The sequence below is a fragment of the Hoplias malabaricus genome, chromosome 4 (assembly GCF_029633855.1).
Source record: "Hoplias malabaricus isolate fHopMal1 chromosome 4, fHopMal1.hap1, whole genome shotgun sequence".
Lineage (NCBI taxonomy): Eukaryota > Metazoa > Chordata > Actinopteri > Characiformes > Erythrinidae > Hoplias > Hoplias malabaricus.
In genome coordinates this window covers 57,993,766-58,016,770 of record NC_089803.1, presented here as the reverse complement: position 1 = coordinate 58,016,770, position 23,005 = coordinate 57,993,766, and the positions used below count along the sequence as shown (strand labels likewise).

The window sequence follows — 23,005 nt, the reverse complement described above, 5'->3', positions numbered from 1 at the left end:
TTAAATGAATGAGCCACAGCTCAGTTCAATAAAAGAGCCCAGGAGAGAGGAGCAAGGAGCAGAAGCTCTGGATTTTAGTCATTTTTACTTTCTTCTCTTTCTTTCCTTTTTCTTATTTTTGCCCTGTTTCAGCCTATGTTTTCTAACCTAGGCAGATCCCTGATTGCGCAAAAAAAAAAAAATTGCTACGTTTTTCCCCTTAATATGTTTCCCTTTAACACAGTCCTCACTGATTAATGAAGCTGTTAGAGCTGTCAGAAACAGCTAGGAGTAGCTGACTTTTTTGACCTGGTATGCCCTTTAGGGCTGTCACTATAATTGTATTATTATTTGATTAGATTCTAGAAATTATTTTGTCAATTGGTAAAGTGTCCACTTAGTTTATAATAACATTTATATGCACTTACTATACATGAAATGTGTATTTACAGACATACATGTCAGTTAGATCCTACTGGTGTAGCTTTTTTCTCTTTCATTTATTTACACAAAAACCATCTGTTCACAATTCCCCATCCACTCCCTCAACCCATTGTGGGGAATGTTCAGACAGCTAAACAATGCTTTATAGTGATCTGTGTATTTATTTTTCATATTTTTCATTAAATTCAAGATTTGCTCTAATAGATATGACTAGGAAATCAGTAGCTATGCCTTAGAGGTGCTTACCTGAAGGTGAAGAGTGTGCCCATATCCAACTGGGACAGAAGCTCCGCCTTGGATTTAGGATAGGACAAACGGTACCGCAGCGTCTCAAATGCAGGGACCACTAGAGCCTTCTTAGTGCTGGCCATGTCCAACTGCACCACCGACTTCCTGCAGAAAGGATATCACATGGCTTGGGCTAACTACAAAATATGACTGCATAACTTGGACAAAATATACATATTACAATCTATTGGCTAAATATTCTTACTATGATAGGCATTGCTTATATATATATATATATATATATATATATATATATATAAACTATAGCATGCTATGTTATTCCTGTAGAGAGCAGCCTTACCTGAGGTACTCGTAGAGTCCATACATGGGTAAGAAGTCGATGTCGGACAGGAACATGTAGGGGGTGTTGACCTGCCTCATGGCCACATTGCGCAGCAGGTTAACGGGGTAGAACTGACCCTCCTTGTAGACGATGTGGTATCCCACATTGCTTCTGCTCATGAGCACCTCCGAGCCCTGAGCGTAGCGCAGGAACTGCTGGGCCTCAGCGTCCGACAGATACAGAGCCAGACTGATGGGACCCTCCCAGTGTTTACAGATGGCCTCCAGCATCTGCAGCCTGCAGCAGACAAACAGCAAAAGCCCTTTCTGTGAAAGTAGAAATGAGCCACTCCGCCGCTGAGCTGTTTATTCAAGCGATGAGGCTTAATCTATGTTGCCTTCCCGACTCGCTGTCCTGAGGGCTATCGATAGAAGCCGTTAGAAGTTTCTGTTTTCCTGTCGTAAGCAAACAAACCAACAAAAGACTCTGAAGTAAAAGACCTGCACAAAGTATTGAAACAGTGCTTATTAGCAACCACAGGCTTCCGTCAGACCATTGAATGCTCCCAACACTTCAAGTCAATAACGGCAATGCATCTATTTCTTCATCACAGAAAGATCAGTACAACCTTCCCATCTAACCTTGTGGACACAGTAGTGCCCAGGGAGTTTTCCCAAAGAAATTTCTACAGAGATTTCCAACTCAATGAGCAAATCTTAAAAATCAATTGCAGATGGTGTAATATAGGATCTACAATACACATACACTATGTTGCAGAAATTTGTACGTCCACCATTTCTTCTTCTTGTACTCTTTTGCTACTTTAATGACCTGCATTCTTTACACTACGTGTTGGAATGCTGCTCTGAGGATTTGGTGGCATTCAGCCACCAGACGATTCAGATACATCAGGAAAGGTGCACATCTTATGGCACTTTTCCACTGCATGGTGCCCACTCAGATCGGCTCAGCTTTACTTTCCCAGACAATTTTTTTTAGTCGCTACCTGCTTGTGGTTCCAAGTGAGCCAAGTAGGGACTAAAAGAGACGTGTTAACTTTGCAGAGCATTGACAGGACATCACAATGAAATGCAGATATCCAGCACAAACTAGCAGTTTGTGAAATCTCTAGTGATTGCATTTGCTTTTATCCAACTCACAATGGCAGCTCCTAAAATTACACTGTGGTCTTTGGAAGAGTTTTAAACGTTCCTTGGATTGGTGGCCAATGAACGATGAGAGCTGGATGGTGCAACAAGGAATAAAAAAAAAGTACATTTGTCTGTCTGCAGTGATGGGTGGAGCAGTGTTTAGTCCCATAAAAAAACAAAAATAACGTGAATACACGACGAGTAAACAAGGCTTAACATTATGTTTCAATGAGGGGTGTTTTGCTACTGGAAATCCTACCTGGGACCAAGATGGGCTCTTAAAAACAAAGGTTCTACAACAGGTTCTTTGAGCAATGCCATAGAAAAACCACTTTTGGTTCCATAAAGAACCATTTTTGTTTAATAAATGCATGTGTGAACAACCTTTTAAAAATTTAAATATCCACCAATTTAAACATATTAGCATAGCTGGTTCTTTATGGAACCAAATGTATGGCATCGCTCTATTCGCTTCTATTCTTCTATGTTCTTCTATGGCATCACTCAAAGAACCTTTTGTAGAACCCTTATTTTTAAGACTGTGGTCTAAAGTGGGAAGCAATTTGGCAACCTCTTTTTGATAAATGTGGGCATCTAAGTAATATTACACCCTGTCAGAAAAACTGTCACTGTGGTTTATTGTGGTCTCTGTGGTGGTGCACTCAAGAGTACATATTCTGTACCTTTTACAATTATATAATTATAATTGTACATTTTTAAGTTGTGTTGATTTTATACTCCCCATTTCATCTCCAGGACTTATATTATGTTCTTTATTTTACACAGTTCTATAATGAAAACCCCCAAAAAATCTACCTCTCCTTTTGGAGAAGAGAACATAATGTAACTTTAGGGAACACAACTAGACTTTAAAACTACTGTGTTACCTTTAAAGGTACATTTACACTGTTTACACCCTTTAGTGAGCAATAATTTACCTTTACTGCACCTTTGTGCATTGCGGCTTGTCTTCATTTATAAAGGTTTGGTTTTTTAAGTGAACTACACATATTGGCCCTATTTTTAACCCATCCTTTTTCAAACATTGACCCTGGCGGGCATCCATATGTAGGTCCAACATTAAACCTGTGGATAGAGCTTGCTGTTACCCAGCTGGGCTGTTCATGTGTGGCCCTCTGTTAGCTGGAATGTTAAAAGATTAGTTTTGTTGATGTCATACTGAGCATAGTGACCTATAGGCACAGAGGCCCTATATTTAATGATTTCTATAAAGATTATACAAGCTGTGTGTGTACAACTGAACATCTAAAGTCGGTGTACATGAATGTATAAATTATATGGAGCATCTAAAAACCTTAGTACGTATCTTCAGTCAATCAAGACCCCTTTTAGATACCAAGCCCACTGGAAATGCACTTGTCAAAACACAAATTGTGTTTGATGAGGTTTATGCCTTTGTAGCTCCACTCTTGCAACCTCCTTGAGATCCCACTGAGACTGCCAGGTTAAGAGCTCTTGGTCTATTGTAATAACTGAAGTAAACCTCTATAAAGCATTTTCAACATATAAAAAGGAATAAATGAATCTTCCCTGTGAGCTTTTATTGTCAGGATGAGGCAAATGTCCATGTGATTTATAATATTAACCAAATAACATCTGAAGCCCTCTTAAAATGGCAAAATGAGCTGTTAGCCCTCAGGCCAGTAAAACGAGCACATTAATAAAGCTATGACTGTGTAACATTAACATAACCTAATCTCCTACTAAACTAATGACCCGATGTGACAGCTTTCACATCAGAATGAAACAAAATCATTAAAAATATGAAGAAATCTAACATCACGGTTCCTCCACCTCTGAAGAAATGGAGTGCAGTCTTCACGGCTGTATTTATAGCTCTACCCACAGGGTGTATCATTATTTTATCCAATTAAATTCTCTTGAGTAAGAACTTTTGTCAAAGCTTTAATTTGATTTGGCTTATATAGGGAAACGCTGAAAATGCAAAATATGAGATATAAACTTTGGAGATTTCTACAGAAAAAGGGTCAAAATATGGCCAAATATGAATGTGTGAGTACTCCTGGACACATGGTATTTTGCAGATATTTAAAATTAAAATGAGTCCCACTTCCTCTGTAAATTTCTCAACATATTAAAGCACAAGTATGATCATGTTGGGAAATAAATACAAACCATGTGCTAATATTTCTTTGGTAGTTTTAACTTAAATGTAAACATCCTTTTTTATCATCTTTACACACACACACAGACACACACAGAGTGGCAGGCAGCTATACCCAGTGGACTGGAAGCATTCAAGTTTTCAATTTTCCTACATGGTGAGGGGATCAAACAGATGACCTTTCACTCCCACGCACACTTCTCCAGTCATTAGGTCATAGCTGCCCCAGGTTTGTTCGTATTATTTTTACTACCAACAAAACATGTCATTTGACCAACAGCTTTCAAGCATCTGAACTATATTTAGTGTCTATAATAACTATATTAGCAACATGAGTGACCTTTTTTAAACTAACTGTAATATTACATTGTTACAGGAAGATCGATTACATTGTAGTAAAAACATGCCTCTATTTTTTCCCCTCAATTTGTTGTCCTCATACCTGTCCATAGAGAGCTGAGCCACTAGTGTAACGTCAGTGTTATCTGTGCTGGGCTGGTACTCATAGTGCAGGAAGTAAAGGTGTGTGCGGTGAACAGTGAAGCGTTCTCTCCGGAACTCATAACACGGATCATCCTCATCCAGCTCCAGCAGAGTCTTCTGGAGCTGAGGAAACAGCAGAAAGGACGTGTTAACTGACTAACAATAGTGTTGGAATTTTAATAATGTGCAATTATTTGTCATTGTACAACGAAATGTGTCTTCTGCATTTAACCCATCTGTGGCAGTGAACACACACACACTAGTGGCTACGATCACACACCCAGAGCAGAGGGCAGCCATCCCTGGTGCCCAGGGAGCACTTCGGGGTTCAGTGCCATGTTCAAGGGCACTTCAGCCATGGATGTTCCTGCAGGTTCTGGGAATTGAACTTGCAACTTTCCGGTACCAAGGCTGCCCCAGGAACAGTTTTCTGCCATATGTGACTCTAACCACATGTAAAATATTGTGCCAAACGCAGGGGCTGTCATTAAGAATTTTGAGCACCTACTGCCTAACTACTGCATTCATACAGTTAATACCCAAGTGCTCGGCAGTACAGATCATTAAAGAATATTTCAACATGATATTAACACTTCATTGTAGGCCAGCAGTTGTAAAGCTACTGAACTTGCCTTGGTGACAACACACGTAAACCTACATAAACCCCTATAATTGCTTATTCGGATTAGTGTAGGTTGTCAAAACACTTCAGAAAGCATACAGAGGAAAAGTACCTCAGGTTTCTCATTTTTCACTTATTCATTTTTCCTGTACCTACGTTTTCACTGTTGTGGTCGGTCTCGCTGGGGCAGCCAAAGAGCTCCCTCCTCAGCAGGTTTCCATCATACTCCAGGAAGGTCAGATACAGGTTCCTGAAGAACTCCACGTGCTTGTTCTTCACCCGGAGCTTCTTAGGTGAGTTCCAGTGGATCACCTGTCAAGCCAGACAAAGACTCAATATAGACAGAGACCCCCCCCCCCCTTTATACTTAAAGAGTTCAGCTGCTTGTTGTGCAAAATACTGCTTTATTAATCTTAAAAAAAGGGGCACTAGAGCAGCACCCATACCCAATATCAAGTGTTGGCTAGAAGGGTATAAAGACCTACATAGATGGGGGTCCATCTAATGTTTTTGGGATGAGTTGGAGTGATGTTTGTGATCTCAATGAATCAACCAACATCAGTAGCTGACTTTACTAATATTAATGTTTTTTTTATTTAACCAGCAATATTCAATATCTAGTGTAATGTCTTCTCAGAAGAATGGAAGGTTTTACTGCAGGAACGGGGTGGACAAACTCACTAATAATACCCTTAATTTCAGTAGAGCAGGGGTCCACAAATGTCTGGCCATGTAGATCCCATCCTTGCGGTGTGCTTCTGTTTCCTCCATGTTGTAATATCCAGGAATAAATATTGTATACAGGGGTTTTCTTCTCAACAGGGAAGTGCTTCTCAATAAACGCAGTTTGATTAACAAGATTTCAGTAAAGGTCACGGGACTGAGGCAGACGACTGAAATTAAATGTCACTCTGGTCCACAACATTTCTCACAAAAGCCTCAACCATGTTCTCATCTGGCTTTTAAGGTTAACTGATGATGTCTCTATTTGTTTTATACAATGTGTTTGTTTTATCTTGCTTCTCATTTTTAATGGCTGTGCTGGTCTGACTTAAATGTTGAACACTCCATTGTTATGAGCTTGCACTGTTAATGTAATATATTTATCTTACAGTTACAGGTTCAAAATCGTTGTAATACTTCACTGACCTGTAATAAGGAGAATAGAGACTCTGTGATTAGTACTCTGGACTCAGAACTGCCAAAAACTGCAATACGTAACTTTGGAGGAGAGTAGGACCTAACCATTGATTTCAGTACAGTGCTGTTTAAAAAATTAATTATTACACTAGGGGGGAGACCCAAATCTTACATAGTGTTCCTTTAAACAGATAAGGCTAAGTATTAGGTTTTTTTTCTTGCATAACATATAATTTTAACTCAAAATTGATACATTGTCCCACATCAGGCTTTTTATGGTAACATAAAAACGAACAAAAAACCCTAAAAGTGGCAAGCAACACAAATTTATTCATTACTGCATTTGCTATGAGTTCCATCCAGGAAGACATATGTGCGATTAGTTCTGTTCTTGGAAATATTGGATCCACAATAAGGTGTGGGTTTAGAAGATTTAAAGGTAGTGAATTTGATATTAGCAATTGTATACACAGTGTTTTAATACTCAATGTTTATTTATTTATTGTTTATTGTTATATTTATAATATGTAACAGTTATCATAAGATGGCAAAATAGAGGGAGAATGTTTAATTTTTGAATTACAGTTATACATTACTTATTAAATTCTTCAAAACTTCTTTCTATTAGCATTTGTCTTTGGGAGATAATTGATTTCAATCCCCTAGCCATCATCTCGCCCACCCACCCACCCACCCACCAAGGTAGCACAATGCTAGCAGTCACAGGCCTCTATTAGCTAGCATAAATGCTCTGGAGAGCTAGTGTTCTCCCCCAAGTGTGTTGAGCTATCCAGTGTTGTTGTGTTAGCAGCAGTTTGAGTAGAAGTAGTGGTTGGCTTCATGTGATCTTGCCATCACCCTTCCAGGTTCATGACAATGTGCATAATTGGGGGAGTCTGAGGTGACCAGAGGAACTGCTTTGCTGCTTTGCCATTAACTTTAAGACTCTACATTTTCTTTTTTCTGACGTATCTCCAAACCTATCTGTGACTGTAAACATTTGTAGATATCCAGCAACTTCCCAAACACTGGCAATTGTTCTGAACACAGGAGCAGGGAAAATGGGCTGAAACTAGGGTGCAAGAATCCTCTCTCTTGCACCATCTTTTTCATATATGTGCTGTCCATTCCCTCTCGTTCCCCTCACCTTAAGGTCGGACACGTCTTTGTAGCACTTCTCAGAGCGGGTGTGGTCAGACAGCTGGACGTTCCAGAAGCAGGGCAGCTGGTGAACCAGGAAGGGGTTCTGTTTGATCACAGCATTGAAGATATCCTGCAAAGCACAACAGCAGGCCTTACATTCGCTTACATCAGATACAAACAACCCGGAGCATCTGTGAGCACCACCAAAATGGCCCAGTCTCCTTCGATACGGAAAAGCTGGGATATTAAAGGCCTCCCAAAGACACAGTATCAACGCTTAACTTTCTACACTTAATTGGCTGCATTAACAGCTATAATGTAGATAATGAAAGCAGAGATAAAGTGGTGATGACATGGGCTTGGTGAATTGTAATCCAATGAGACTGTGGAGACAGCAGGAATATCACAGCAGGAGACAGAAGAAAGGCTGGTAATAGGGGCGTTTGGTTTAAAATACCATGCTTTGCTTGATGTGAGTTAAATGTTAACATCTTACTTTACATGTACTGGATACGAGGGACTGAAAGAGATTCTGTGCACCTGTTGTACTCATGAATATGCTCAACAGAGTGTGTGTGTGTGTGTGTGTGTGTGCACCTGATCTGCCAGTGATGTTGACAGCATGCTCATCAGCTCTCTCTCTGCTGTCAGTCTCCACATCTGCTCCCATCTGAGCTTCCTCAGACGATCCAACAGCAGGAGGATCACACCTGGAAAACATACACACAGACACACACACACACACAGAGACTATGTCACCGAACGTTTGTGGACACCTGTTCCTTCAATGTTTCTTCTGAAATCAAAGTTAATAATAGAAAGTATGTTTCCCCCTGTAGTTACAGCTTCTGTGAAATTAAAGCCTCTGTGAAGGACTTTAATGAAAATGCGAAAAATGTTGGAACATTTATGTGAGGATATGATGGCACTAAGATGTGAGTATTAGCAAGATACACAGTTCTAGTTCACACACAAATACTGCGAGATTGTTTAATGCCCATCTACCCAACACTTGGCACTGAGCATGCTGGATTATAAGCTCATGTGCAGCTGTTCCAGAGCCTCTAGTAAAAAGGTTTTCAAATACAGATCTTGGATCCAGGTCCCAGGCCAGGTTTTTGAAATGGCTGCCTGGTAGGACGCTATAGCTAACAACTAATGTACCTGAATGGCCAGGTATAGTCATACCGGCTGGAAATTTAAAAATCCCAGTTTGGATTTGAAGACCTCTGCTCTAGTATTTTGTGTTTACTTTTAGATATTTTATATATTTTTAAAAAACAACACATTCACAAAGTCACTCATTGGATCATGATGTTATTGAAGCTTCTGTTTGTAACATGGGAGGCACGGTGGCGCAGCAGGTAGTGTCGCAGTCACACAGCTCCAGGGGCGATTCCCAGTTCGATTCCCGCTCCGGGTGACTGTCTGTGAGGAGTTGGTGTGTTCTCCCCGTGTCCGCGTGGGTTTCCTCCGGGTGCTTCGGTTTCCTCCCACAGTCCAAAAACACACATTGGTAGGTGGATTGGCGACTCAAAAGTGTCCGTAGGTGTGAGTGAATGTGAGTGTGTGTGTCTGTGTTGCCCTGTGAAGGACTGGCGCCCCCTCCAGGGTGTATTCCCGGCTTGCGCCCAATGATTCTAGGTAGGCTCTGGACCCACAGCGACCCTGAACTGGATAAGGGTTACAGATAATGAATGAATGAATGAATGTTTGGAACATGGAGCATGAGGTCAACTGGTCAGTCAGGTAATTTACAGGAGTGGTCATGACATAGTTCTGATTGGTCGTTTGATATCATATTTAACATTTGTTAGCATTTGTATGAGAGGTATTTGAAATATCTCTTCTAAACTTCACTGCTGTGTCAAGGTAGATATAGGGAACATAATTGTACCATTTTCTATTAGTAGAACTTAAAGTTGTATTGCTTTAATTTCACCTCCAGGACTTTTAATATATTATTCTATTTTACACATTTCTACAATAAAAGTTTATAAATATTCACTTCTCCTTCTGGAGAATACAGTGTAATGTACCTTTAGGAACACAACTGGACTTTAACACCACAGTTGTACCTTTATTGACAACAATGTCTCTGTACTGTATAGATATAAATTAAAACACAAATGAAATGTATTATACTTTTATTTTTCTATGTAATCACCCTTAAAGTCTATATATTTGTTAGATCTAGCAATTAAAAAAATACATTTCACCTTTACTCAAAAAAGATCCCTTATCAATATCACCAGAAAACCACTATCCACTGAGAAGTTTGGGAACAGATAAAAATCACTTTGCGCTGAGTCTGGGCTGTAGGGTGGATGATTAATGCCTTGGAATCCACAGTCACTCACAGTGCAAAGTTTATGTTTCCTCAACAGACTTGTGTTACTCATTGTGGTTCGTTTTTTTAATGTGACTGCAACAACACTAATGATGATAATGAGCTGGTGTTTTCTTTATACATCTTCAGAAAATATCACTTTCTAAGGCCAATATAAAATTACCTGCATGATTAGGAGATTATATTGATATTGAGCACCCCTCGTGTATATGAATCTTAACTGACTCACCAGTGTTGAAGCCTCTGCCTAGTGCAGGCCACGGTCTATGATTCTTCCATAGATTCCCCAAATACCAATCACTCTGGTTCTCTACCAGCCCCAATACCTGTTGACCTGAGAGAGAGAGTGAGAGAGAGAGAGTGAGAGTGAGAGGTCATACAGGTCTTAGAGAATATCATAATGGCTACTGCTCTTGAGTTAGAATTGATCACGGTATGTGATCAGCTACAATGGGGGAAGACACTTCACATACAGTAAATGTTTAAACACCTTTGCCACACATCAGGGTTTGTCTAGTTTCTGCAAATATAAATACAAGGCATAAAAGCTCTGTGCTGGAAATGTGATGAAAAAATAAATAAATAAATAAAATAAAGAATTTAACTGAATATGAAAGACTGAAACAAACAATAGCAGTACAATAACAAGTTGTGCCAAACGAACAAGAAGGTAAAATGCACAGTTTATTCCCTTGTTCATTTGAGAGTGTTAATGTAATCCTTGAGCTGATTTAAGCCACTCTGTGTCAGTGTTAGCAAAAACATGAACAAGGTTCTGGAAGTGTCTGGCACGGTGTTCCAATCTGCATTCTGTCTCCACCTGTTTCCTCTATCCAAGCCCTTCTCCATTTATTTTTACATTTTATTTTAACTGCCATAACTGAGTTTCCACTAGGTTTAATACATTTTGTTCACCTTCTTTATCAAATAAATTACTTTTTTTATCTTGTGTGTGTGTGTGTGTGTGTGTGTGTGTGTGAGAGAGAGAAGTGTTGATGCCTAAACATGAATGAATACCTGAGCAGATTATCCACCAAAAACCAACATAATATATATGCACAAACAAAACACAGATGGTAGATATCAGAGATACTTTGCTGGTGTAAGATGCTCAAAACACAGAGTAGTCAGCTGTAGGCTACAAGCCAGATGGACGACGGCTGCGGTGCATATTGCGACCCGTTTAAGAAAGACAAGGACACCAAATCATATTGGTTCTAAACATGTGAATCCTCACATTAACTTCAGTGCTCCAAATGGTGAGGAAAATGCTACCCACTCTTTCTTCAGCATGAAACCACAGTCTGGTAATTGTATCCTAGTCCAAGCACAATTTTCAATGCAATAAACACTATCTAACAACTTATAGTTCAGGCTTGTCATAACTCATTCCTCTGGTGGTGTCTAAACAGTGTGTGGAATATAATGGCCAAATTGGTCCTAATCTAATATGACTCCAGCCTTTCATTTGAATTGGCATTTGTAGCACAATCCCAAACTTTGCTCTAGTGGTTATTTGCATGGTGAAATATTTCTTCCGATTGATGGAGAATATCTTGAATGTGGTTCTATGTTGAGAACATTTTAAACACCAAAAATATCTGTATGTGTGTAAAGAGAGAACCCCTTTTTTGCTCCATAGGACCATATGCAACACATTTCTCAATGATATGAATAAACATTTCACCATGCAGGCAATCACTCAAACATACAGCAGGTTTTACACAGAACTAATGGTCAAGAACCCTTGAAGAAGCACATCCTTAAGTGCATTTTTTCTGACTAAAGAAAAGGGCATGTTATTGAATGGAGATGTTTTAATTTTAATGGGAGCTGAAATAATAAGACCACCCACGCCACTGAAATAAAATGTAATTTAATTGTTTTAAATCAAAGGGTTGCATTAAATTAAATCATCTACATCCAAATATATATCATCTGAGTTACATGTACGCATTTTAAATGATATCTCAGAATGTGTATTATTTAATTCCATGCAACTGTTGATTTAAAGGTACATTCACAGTGTCACTTCCTTTAGTATATGAGCTCACTTTTCCGTCTCCATACTATACTATCCATACCCTTGACATACAGGAACTGAACTAGTTCCATTTGAAAAACATGTTTTTGTGGTCATGTCTGTTCATGTGCACATGTAACTATGTAATTGCCACTGGGCTGAGAATGTGCAGAGCAAATCAAAAATTCATAGCTGTTACACAGAGGTCTGTACATATTTCACAGATCTATGGATAGCTATCACAGGAGACTGACACTGAACATCCTGGTAATTACTTTATCATAAAGGCCTTCCACTCAGATCTTCATCTGCCATAGTTTTGCGTCCATATTTAGAAGACTGGCTCATTTAATGCTAAACACCATCTGATATTTGTGTTATTGAGACACTTATGTCCATATGTTGTATGCATATGAATGTGTGTGAGGGGAAATGATACCCCATTGATGGAGAATCTTCAAAGACTCCTGGTCTTTGATATGTATCATTCAGCTTCTGATGTGACATAGTCATTATTTCAAGACTCACTGTCACAGACCCATTTTCTACATTGTGTTTCAGAAAAAAAAAAAAATAAATAAACCACCAACAACAAAAGCTATAGGAAATAGCATTTTTTTTCAACTGCCTAAAGTACCTGCCCATTGCTTTTTTTTATTGCTGTGGCATCAATAGGCCTTTGTTATGTTCTTAGGAAACGTAATGACTGGAAATGGACCATGGCGTAGAGATGCAACAAATAGATTAGTTTTGTAATACAGTATACCTTAAAGCAAACAGCCGAATACTCAGTCTTCAAGCATTTTAGTTTTCAAAGAGGCATATGTCAGCATGGCGCAGTTGTGTTTGGGGAGGTCTGGGGCTCAGCAATGAGATACACAATGCATGTCACTCGTAATAATTCCACTGTAAAGATAATATGTCACTTTATTTTTTTCTGTCCAATAAGAAGTTTCGATATTATATATACAGATAATGGATGGATGGATATTATATATATATATTTTGGTATGAATTACAATGTTTAAAATAAACTAAAAATAATGGTCTTAGGAAGAACGAGAATGGTTTCAGTGTGTCTCTGTGTGAGTGGAAGGGCTAGAAAATGTTCTTTTCTAATAGGGGGCCCTGCAGTAAAACTGTGGGAACCACTGCATGATGTTGAGTTCTGGACACTGGTGCCTGTCCATTACTTTCAGAACACCCAGTGTTTCGTTTCCTTATCTCAGTACAGACTTCTTGACAGCACCACGTTCTCTCAGACCAGTGAGTTGTCTCCTCACGGTGGAAGGATGGACAGAAACAGCTGTGGACTTTTAACAATCGGATGTGAAAGTGGAGCTTGATGCTCTGCTGTCTCTCAAAGATAAAATAGTGAAGTTCTGTTGATCTGGTGGCGATGGTGGTGTTGTGATTTAACAGGTTTAGCAGATCCTTCGTATCTTCACATCCCATATTTGGAAATGTCTTCCTTCATTATACTATGACAATCCCCTTCCTAAAACAAGTGTATCTTGTTTCTGTTCTCTTTAGAACTATCCCCTGAGCAATGAATAACTTTTGTCAGGTTTGACTGTAAATAAATGAAAACTGGTGACAGGCTTTTGTGCAGTATTGTTCATATTCATGACCACAGCAAGTCAAACAAGCTTACCATATGTTTTCTAAGGACAAATATTCAGCAAATGTGGATGAAGCTGAATGGACATGTTTGAGCCTGGGGGGAGGGGGGTGTGTGTGTCTTGAATGACCTTGTCAGTGATTGTTAATGTGTGGCAGCAATAGATAATCTGCATAAAAAGCGCTGCAAACTGATAGAAATCTCCCCCTTCTCCAAAGCTGATAAATACATTCATGTGATACACTGTGTCACCCTTCGGAAACAGATATAAATAGCTGGCAGTTCCCTCAGCTAACAGGCACTCAGCCTTGCTGAATATGCCTTCAGTTTTAATGCGCCTGTAACCCAGTGTCAATGGCGCGTGGAAACTTTTACTGTTTTGTAACCCTTATAAATCTCTAAATTGCCTGTATTGGCTTTCGCCTGAGAGGCAAGACCTCGAGTGAATACATCGTTGATTTGGGGATCAATAAGCAGAGACGCTAACAGAGAAAGTTAATTAGCCATTTCAAGGCTAGAGAAGTTACTGTTGGAGGCAGAAAAGTGTGAGCGTTGCTTTTGTGGGAATGGTCTCAAAGGGACATGTTCCATATTAATTCAGATTGGCTTTCTGACAGATTCCTGCTGTTGAAAGTGACGTCCCCTCTTGGACAGTGCGGGAGAATATACAATGGTGCATAGGAACATGGGTACCACTTGAAAACAAGACTGCACTTATAATGATTTATAAATGGCTTAAAAACCTGTTTATTACCTGGTTATTAATTAGGTTGTAAATAAGTCATAAATAATCATTTGTAACAGATGAGTAACTAAACTAGAAAAGGTTTAACTAAAAAAGTTAACTATTTTTGTCTAAAAACATGTGAAGGTAAAGAATAAGCTAAGACTTAAATATGTGAATTAAGTCATTTCATATGTTAAGGTACACACCACTTTTTAATAAATGTCTAAAAAGACACTCTGTCGATGGTTAATGCATTAAACTTGGTGGTTGAATGGTTAAACTTATTAAAAATGTGCTGAAATTGAAAGACTTCAATAAAGGAAACATTCCTGACTGTAATCAAAGCACACTTTTTATAAAATTTAGAAGATGTTTCCTCACCATTTTCTAGCTCTCCAGTCTGTTTGCATGCTCAAAACAGGTCTAATGTGTTTATGTATCCCCTGTGTCTGTAAAGGAGTAAAAAAAAAACTGCCTCTGTCTGGTATGCTACTCTTTCCCTCTCTTCTCAGAGAGAACTCCAAGTGTTTGAGAGCATGAACTGAGATGAAGATATCACTATTCCTGCTCCATAGGTGGGTAATCTAGACTTATTTTGGCTTTTTTTTTGGTGTCATTTAAGGCGGAAATGTTTCCAAACTCGAGAGATGGCTAACTGCATTACCGAAGGTTTTACAAAACTAAACAGCACAAGTTATACATGAGATTCTGTAGCAATTTAAACAGTGAATAAAAAGTTACAAACAAGTCAAACTTCATCCATGTATAATCAAGAGTGATAATTTTCCTCAAACACACTGTTCCACATTAAAAGACGTGGAGCTTCTGAATGTAAACAACCAGAGAGGACAGTGTTTCCCCACAATTGTAGACGTTCCCTTTAATGTCGACTGATGTTAGATCTGAGGTTTAACAGTGTAGAGTAATGTGGGTTCATTATTTGGCAAATAACAGATAATTGTTACCTTTACTATCCATGTTATAACTGATTATTAATGACTTTTAATGCATAATGATATAATTATCATTAACAAGCTGATTTTAAACCAGGTAAACGCCATAGGACCACTTCTGGTTCCATAAAAAAAATATGTTTATTTAAGAGATGTGTGAGTGAAGAACCTTTTAAAGGTTTGAAAATCCATCACTCATTTTTTTCTCATTTAAAAAAATTAGCAAACACGGTTCTTTATGGAACCACACGTGGTTCTTCTATCACTCAAAGAACCTTTTGTAGCACTTTTATTTTAAAAGTGTAGTCATATTCTAAACTGGTATCGCAATATTCTGATCTCTGCTAGTATAAAAAAGCTTGTCAGTCTGGGTCTTTAAAAGGAAGGGCTTGTTATGACACTCCCAATCAGGCCTTAAAGAGCCAGGCGATGCATGCCTAGTGGCCCCATTTCGCCTATAGTTTGCTGCATTTGTTGTTTATCTAATTTTTACCCAGCTCATTAGTCTTTCTCTAATGAGGCATAAAGTCCTGAGTGCAGGAGAGAGTCCTTGTAATGGATGATGTAGCTCCACATACTTTCTGACACTCCGACTCCAAGAATTTCCACCTCGTTTCAGCTCTGTACTGGAACCAATCATGTTCTTTAAAGATTTATATGCTGTGGTTATCATATGGTCCCTGATACGAAAGCTACAACCATATCAAGTCAGGCCCATTTAAGAAACTATATCATCCATTCCCTGATACATGATCAAAAGGAGATAGTGGAATGGTGAATACACGTTCGTTGTGAGTCCCGCACTAGATGCCATTAAGAGATATGCTTTAGGGGCTCTTATCTAGGCAAGTGCTTTTAAAACGTCTCCGTCTAAAGGGAACTTTTCAGCTTCACTTCACCCCGCTGCCGAGGCACTCTCCTCTTTATTTTGGAATGGGGAGCTTTTCCTCACACTGTTCTGCTCGTGGCATGCTTTCAGTTTCATTAGGATATTACCAGGCTGGAAAGTGGAGGAGAAAAAAGTAAAACAGCATGGACCCTAAAACGAGTCCCTGAGGAACCCCACTGATTGTGATAATGGCTCCTCTGGAGAAATTCACACAGGAGAGCCTGTCGCCGTCTGCGAGCACAAAGGGCAGAAGAAAGAGTGCCCACAGGAATGACCCCTTAAATAAAGACTGATCCAGACCCCTGGAGACCTAACACAGCTCGGAAAAGCAGTCCCAAGCAGAGCCCGCCAGAAATCCCTTCTCGCCCACGTCCTCCCACCTTTTTCTTCTGATTTCTTCTTCTAAATTCTCTGTTTGCAAGCATTTACTGTGCTGTAGTAAGTATGGCTTCATGGAATCCTGTGCCATGTACAGTGTTACATGCAGATGGCCAAAGGGAGGGGGGGGCTTGAGCGTCATGACTGAAGGAGTGCCAGGCTGATCCACTGTAAGAAGGGATCACCATGCTCCCTACGGTTTTCTCAATGAATGAGCTTAACCTTGTGAGAGGCTTGGCATGACGTCTTCTGCAACTTCATAATTCCATAGACACAAAACACAGTTTTAATGCAAAGCATGTTGCAAGCATCTAGAGACAAGAAGGAATATCCTAAAGTAGTGTTTTCCCAGATATGAAACAGGCTTTATTTTCTGTGGAAAGCCTCAAAAACATTCCAAACAAGCTCAGCACACATGTGAAACACTTGGAATCATGATAGTTAATTATAAAAATACCTTTGAACTTGTGAAAGACAGCCCACAGCTCAGCGATATCTGTGGCGAAGGTGATGTCAGTGTCCAGAACAATGACCCTCTGCAGGTCTGAAGGCAATGTCTTGGTCAGGACCAGTTTCATCAGGCCGTAGATACCAGAGTAATGCTTGTTAGGGATCCACGACACTTCAGACTAAATTAACAAAAGAGGTGGAAAGGGTATTTTGTACTTTATTCATTCATTCATTCATCTTCTGTAACTTCTTGATCAGGGCCATGGTGCAACAGCCTCACCCAGTCACTCACACTCACCAGTGGACAATTTCCCACACTCACTCAGTCATTCACACTCACCAGTGGACAATTTCCCACACTCACTCAGTCATTCACACTCACCTGTGGAAAATTTCCCACACTCACTCAGTCATTCACACTCACCTGTGGAAAATTTCCCACACTCACTCAGTCATTCACACTCACCTGTGGAAAATTTCCCACACTCACTCAGTCATTCACACTGACCTGTGGAAAATTTCCCACACTCACTCAGTCACTCACACTCACCTGTGGAAAATTTCCCACACTTACTAAGTGACTCACACTCACCTGTGGACAATTTCCCACACTCACTCAGTCACTCACACTCACCTGTGGACAATTTCCCACACTCACTCAGTCACTCACACTCACCTGTGGACAATTTGCCACACTCACTCAGTCATTCACACTCACCTATGGACAATTTCCCACACTCACTCAGTCATTCACACTCACCTGTGGAAAATTTCCCACACTCAATCATTCATTCACACTCACCTGTGGAAAATTTCCCACACTCACTCAGTCACTCACACTCACCTGTGGACAATTTCCCACACTCACTCAGTCATTCACACTCACCTATGGACAATTTCCCACACTCACTCAGTCATTCACACTGACCAGTGGAAAATTTCCCACACTCACTCAGTCATTCACACTGACCTGTGGACAATTTCCCACACTCACTCAGTCACTCACACTCACCTGTGGACAATTTGCCACACTCACTCAGTCATTCACACTCACCTATGGACAATTTCCCACACTCACTCAGTCATTCACACTCACCTGTGGAAAATTTCCCATACTCACTCAGTCACTCACACTCACCTGTGGACAATTTCCCACACTCACTCAGTCATTCACACTCACCTATGGACAATTTCCCACACTCACTCAGTCATTCACATTGACCAGTGGAAAATTTCCCACACTCACTCAGTCATTCACACTGACCTGTGGACAACTTCCCACACTCACTCAGTCACTCACACTCACCTGTGGAAAATTTCCCACACTTACTAAGTGACTCACACTCACCTGTGGACAATTTCCCACACTCACTCAGTCACTCACACTCACCTGTGGACAATTTCCCACACTCACTCAGTCACTTACACTCACCAGTGGACAATTTCCCACACTCACTCAGTCACTCACACTCATCTGTTGACAGTTTTATACACTCAGTCACTAACACTCTCACATGTGTGTACACTTGACTGACCTTCAGTTCATCAGCATCATAGAAATCCACTCGGACGGCGGGCACCATCCAGGTTTGGAAGAGAGAGGCCAGGATCTGCTGAGCGATGGAGTCCGTGATGAAGTGGAAATGGAGAGGGTTTCGTCTGTCATACACAAACACACACAAAGCACAAGGTGATCACGCTCTAAGAGGAAACACTTCACCAAAGTAAACACAATGCTCTCTCGAGCCCCCACTCTAATAAAATATGAATGGAAATAGCAGGGAAGCAAACAGTAGACCTTCTATTTGTTTTCCTTCTATGTGATGAGCAGCAGGGCTCTTAACCCTAAGATTGTTAAAGATGAGTATCTTCTCTGGGCTGTTATCTGCGCGAGTAAGACTCCGCGTCCACTGGTTTTTCTCCATTATCTCAAATGGTGCAGCCATGAGGAGAATTTCTTCATTAAAGGAATACTCAGGTGTTTTTCAGTCTGATCTCTATCAGCTGGATCTGCAGCATATGGTTGATTACCGCAGGCGATTCTGACACATTTCCTCAAACAGGAAACCGAGTGGCTTGAAACACACCTTTTATAGCCATCTGAGCGGCTGATGAATTCCACCTTTGCTACTGTCTTTGAAAGTTCTCCAAGGAAAAACTCCATTGTTGAAAATAATTTATCTTCTCAATAAACGTGGTCCTTGTTTAAAAATGATACCTTTTATATACAATATACAATAATGTAAACACAATAAAATTAAAATGATTTATTTTACTGTAAAGTAATAGAACAAATGTCTCCATCATTTGGATTTTTTTTAACAAATGAACACTTACTGATCAGAAAAATCGATTGATTTATCTCATATTCTCAGATGCCAAAAACCTTTGCACAGTGTTTACCCACAGAATTCTGCAACTGTCCATTGGCTTCCATTATAAGTGGGTCCAGTGGGTTTGTAGTCTATTTCTAACTACAGGAAAACATTATTTTTAAAACATTATCACCTGAAGTACCTGACAGTATAATACATTTGGCAGATAGTTTCGGTGGAAAAAACTAAAGCACACCCGCTAGTGTAACTGGCCTAAAAATCCGTCTCACTTACAATTCCCTCTTATACCATATAGTGTATTTTTAAACAGCAGCCACGAAAACAGTGCACAGAAACAATAAAGAGAGTGGGGGAGGAATTTTGCTCAGTCACAGTGCGACTCGCCCTGAATGTTCCTTATTTATAGGAGATGAAAGAACACCACAGTGTGGAGACAACATTAGTCTGTTTGCAGCTCTGCTGGATATGCCATAAAGAAGGACAAAGGCAGGTCAGTATTTAACGACATTAAGGTTTTCTGCTGCACTTTTCTATAGAAAAGAAAAGCCCTGAGTCGAAAATTCTGGTGACTTTTGAACAGGAGAAAGCCACAGTTTATAAAATATACATCTGTGCTATTTGTCCTATGCAATATGCTGGAGCTGTATGTTAAACTAAGAAAGACACATACATGATTCCTCAGCTCTCTGTCTGAAGAGAAACATATGAGTCAAGTTTGAAACAGTGAGCACAAGGCCCTGAGAACCAAGCACACATCACACTTCCACTCTAAATGCCTACCTTAGAACAGCCATACTATAACAGTTATTGCACTACCACAGCCTCAGCCCCCTTGACCCCAAGGAACTCCTGAAACTTGGAAGGTAGAAACTTCTGGGGAAGGGAAACACCAATCCAGAGGAACAGGGTGGCCTTGCCCTTAAGCGAGGGAATGCCTCTCACAGACCCTGATTATTCAGCCACAATAAACAACCATCACCTCTCCATAGGCAGTATATGAACACTTCCTCAACTTTGTAGAACCAATGCCCTCCCAAATGAGCAAACTTGGTTTGTTTTCCTCCTCTGATGGGATGATGGTTGGCATTCCCTCGCTTAAGGGCAGATTCTTCAGACTGGTGACTGGTGTCAGGACTTCCTTGGTGTCCAGGGGGCTGGGTCCGTGGGAGTGCAAGTAAACCAGGGGTAGCAAATGTGACAAAAATGTAAACCAGACATGACCACAGTGGAGTAATAAGAAACTCCTGCAAAAACAAGAGAAATGAGAGAACTCTGTGAAACCACTGAGAATTTGTGTACATCACTATTCACTGCTGCACGCTTGGGGGTGAGCTGTGTGTGGCTCATTTTTATTTAAAGGACCAGGGGCTGAAACTAGTTTGGTGCTCGTTGTTTTGAACAAAACATGTTCACTCTGTGAACTGTGTTCACATTTGGAAAAGGGGGGAGAAAACACCAGCCTTAAAGTATTGTACTTGCAGGTTAGACATTAACTCACAGGATTTAACAACTGTCCAATGGCTTTTATTAAAAATACATTTCTGTTTTTTTAAAAGAATGGAGGAGTGCTTCAAACTAGATGTCTGCATTATGTCAACATGTCATGAATATATTAGAAAATATTTTTTGAAGCATTTATTCTTTATGGGAAAGTGAGTGTTGCTTTTTTCTTTTAAAGGACGGCTATAAAGTCGAGTGTTAACTTTCTGTCCTGTATTTATTTTTCCCCAAAAGCCTCCAGATCCTATGAATTATGAGGATTTTTAGGAAATGAAATATAATATTGCAGTATTTATGTTACTAACTGACATCATCTGGAACAAAGTCTATTGAGCTACCTTTATTATATAACAGCACCGACTATTCAAACTCCAGGCCACTCAAGCCAAAGCAACTTAAGCTTTCTGGTTTCTTTGGGGTCTTTTTGCAGCATCTGTTCAATGCAAAGGAGTGTTGCTTCCATATATCAACATACAACCCCGTTTTCAGAGAACTTAAGACAGAAGTTAAGACAATGTGCAAAATGTAAATAAAAAAAACTACTTTCTTAATATTAATATTATATATTTTAAATTTTTTAACGTTTTAAGGTTGAAATCGAGGAATGTTTTCTGTATTTTGAAAAATATTTCCCCATTTTGAATGTGATGCCAACAACATGTTCCAAAAGAAGTTGGGACAGGTGTATATTTACCACTGTGTTGCACTTGTTTTAGCAGATGAGGAGACCATCTGCTGTGTTTTGAAATTGAAATATTATCCTGTTCTTGCTTGTTATAACATTGGGATTAGTTTAGCTTGAAATATTTGGCCTGAAGACCACAGCCAGCTAATTAACACTGGTTTGGGGCCTTGTCCCTTGCATATGGAGATTTCTCTGTATTCTCTGACATTTGTAATGATATTATATGTTGTACATGATGCAATCCTCAGGTTCTTTACTATTTTAAGTGGAGAAACATTACCCTTGAATTATTTCACTGTTTTCCTAGTTTTTCACTGAGTGGTGAACCCCTCTCCATCTTTACTTCTGACAGACACTGCCTCAGTGAGACATTCTTTTTAAACCCAAATATTTGTCACTGACTTTTTGCCAGATGACCTCATATTTTACATAAATTTACCTGTCTTTTGTTCCTTGCCTCAACATTTTTGGAACATTTTGCTGCCATCAAATACAAAGGCAAATATTTTTCAAAAAGCAATAAAACTGATCAGTTCCAAAATTTAAAATATTGTCTTTATTCTAAATTTCAATTAAATATTAAATGATTTACACATCATTGCTTTCTATTTACATTTTTCTCAGCATCCCTACCTTAGTAATATTCTTGAATATTCCTACTCCAGCTCAAAGAGAATGCTGGACTCTTACCTGACCAGACAGAGGAGAGGATGGTTATGTGAAAAAAATACACCTTTTCAGGTCTGAGGGCACACACGCTGTGCATGAAGTCTGGAACGAGAGAGCTGTCTGCTGATTTAACAGTGCTATTGTCATTATCCTGTAGCTTCAGGCTAAAGAACAGGCCCCATGCGGTCTGAGTGCTGCAGCGAGAAGGAAGAGGTCATCAGCTTCACCAGAGGGAGGCTTCCCATGCATGCCAGTGCATCCACCAACAAAGGATACCTAGGTTGGGTCTCCACAGTGGACGCTCCACTGGCCTTAGGACTGAGGACTGTGGACAAAAACTAGAGCTGCCTCAGGAATGGGGTATGGTAAGGTACGCTTGGAAAGAAACCACACATCCATTACAGAGCTGCAGATGCTTAGTAAGGACCCACAGATCCACAGCAGAGTTCCAGAGGGAGCCGATCCAGGCAAATTAAAGGACTTGACAAATGGGAAAGTGTATTCACTTTTTTGGGTCGCACTCAAAAATCCTTAGGCAAGCGAAAACAGCATTATGGCAGAACTATTTTTAGATGCTATAGTGCATGCGAGGGATACCTACACACCTTTGCGGTAGCTAAATGTTGCTGAGAGTGTATTATTTTATGACAAGGAAAATAACCCCATTATGCGGAATTACACACTGGAGGCTAATCTCAGTTTATGTCATGTCATACCCGTCTTACAGGCTTTGTTAGGTTGGAAG

General features: G+C 39.8%; 1 protein-coding gene across 1 annotated transcript in view; it reads right to left on the bottom strand.

Moving 5' to 3' along the window:
* Window positions 1-23,005, bottom strand: part of LOC136694337 (xylosyl- and glucuronyltransferase LARGE1-like) — a 70,487-nt gene that overhangs the window by 5,074 nt on the left and 42,408 nt on the right. Inside the window, exons 5-13 of the mRNA XM_066667813.1 lie at window positions 18,606-18,729; window positions 17,078-17,249; window positions 10,259-10,363; window positions 8,277-8,389; window positions 7,684-7,809; window positions 5,553-5,708; window positions 4,734-4,897; window positions 1,013-1,291; window positions 670-816 (exon numbers count right to left, since the gene is read on the bottom strand). Of these exons, the coding sequence (XP_066523910.1) occupies window positions 670-816; window positions 1,013-1,291; window positions 4,734-4,897; window positions 5,553-5,708; window positions 7,684-7,809; window positions 8,277-8,389; window positions 10,259-10,363; window positions 17,078-17,249; window positions 18,606-18,729 (1,386 nt within the window). The remainder of the gene's footprint in view (window positions 1-669; window positions 817-1,012; window positions 1,292-4,733; window positions 4,898-5,552; window positions 5,709-7,683; window positions 7,810-8,276; window positions 8,390-10,258; window positions 10,364-17,077; window positions 17,250-18,605; window positions 18,730-23,005) is intronic.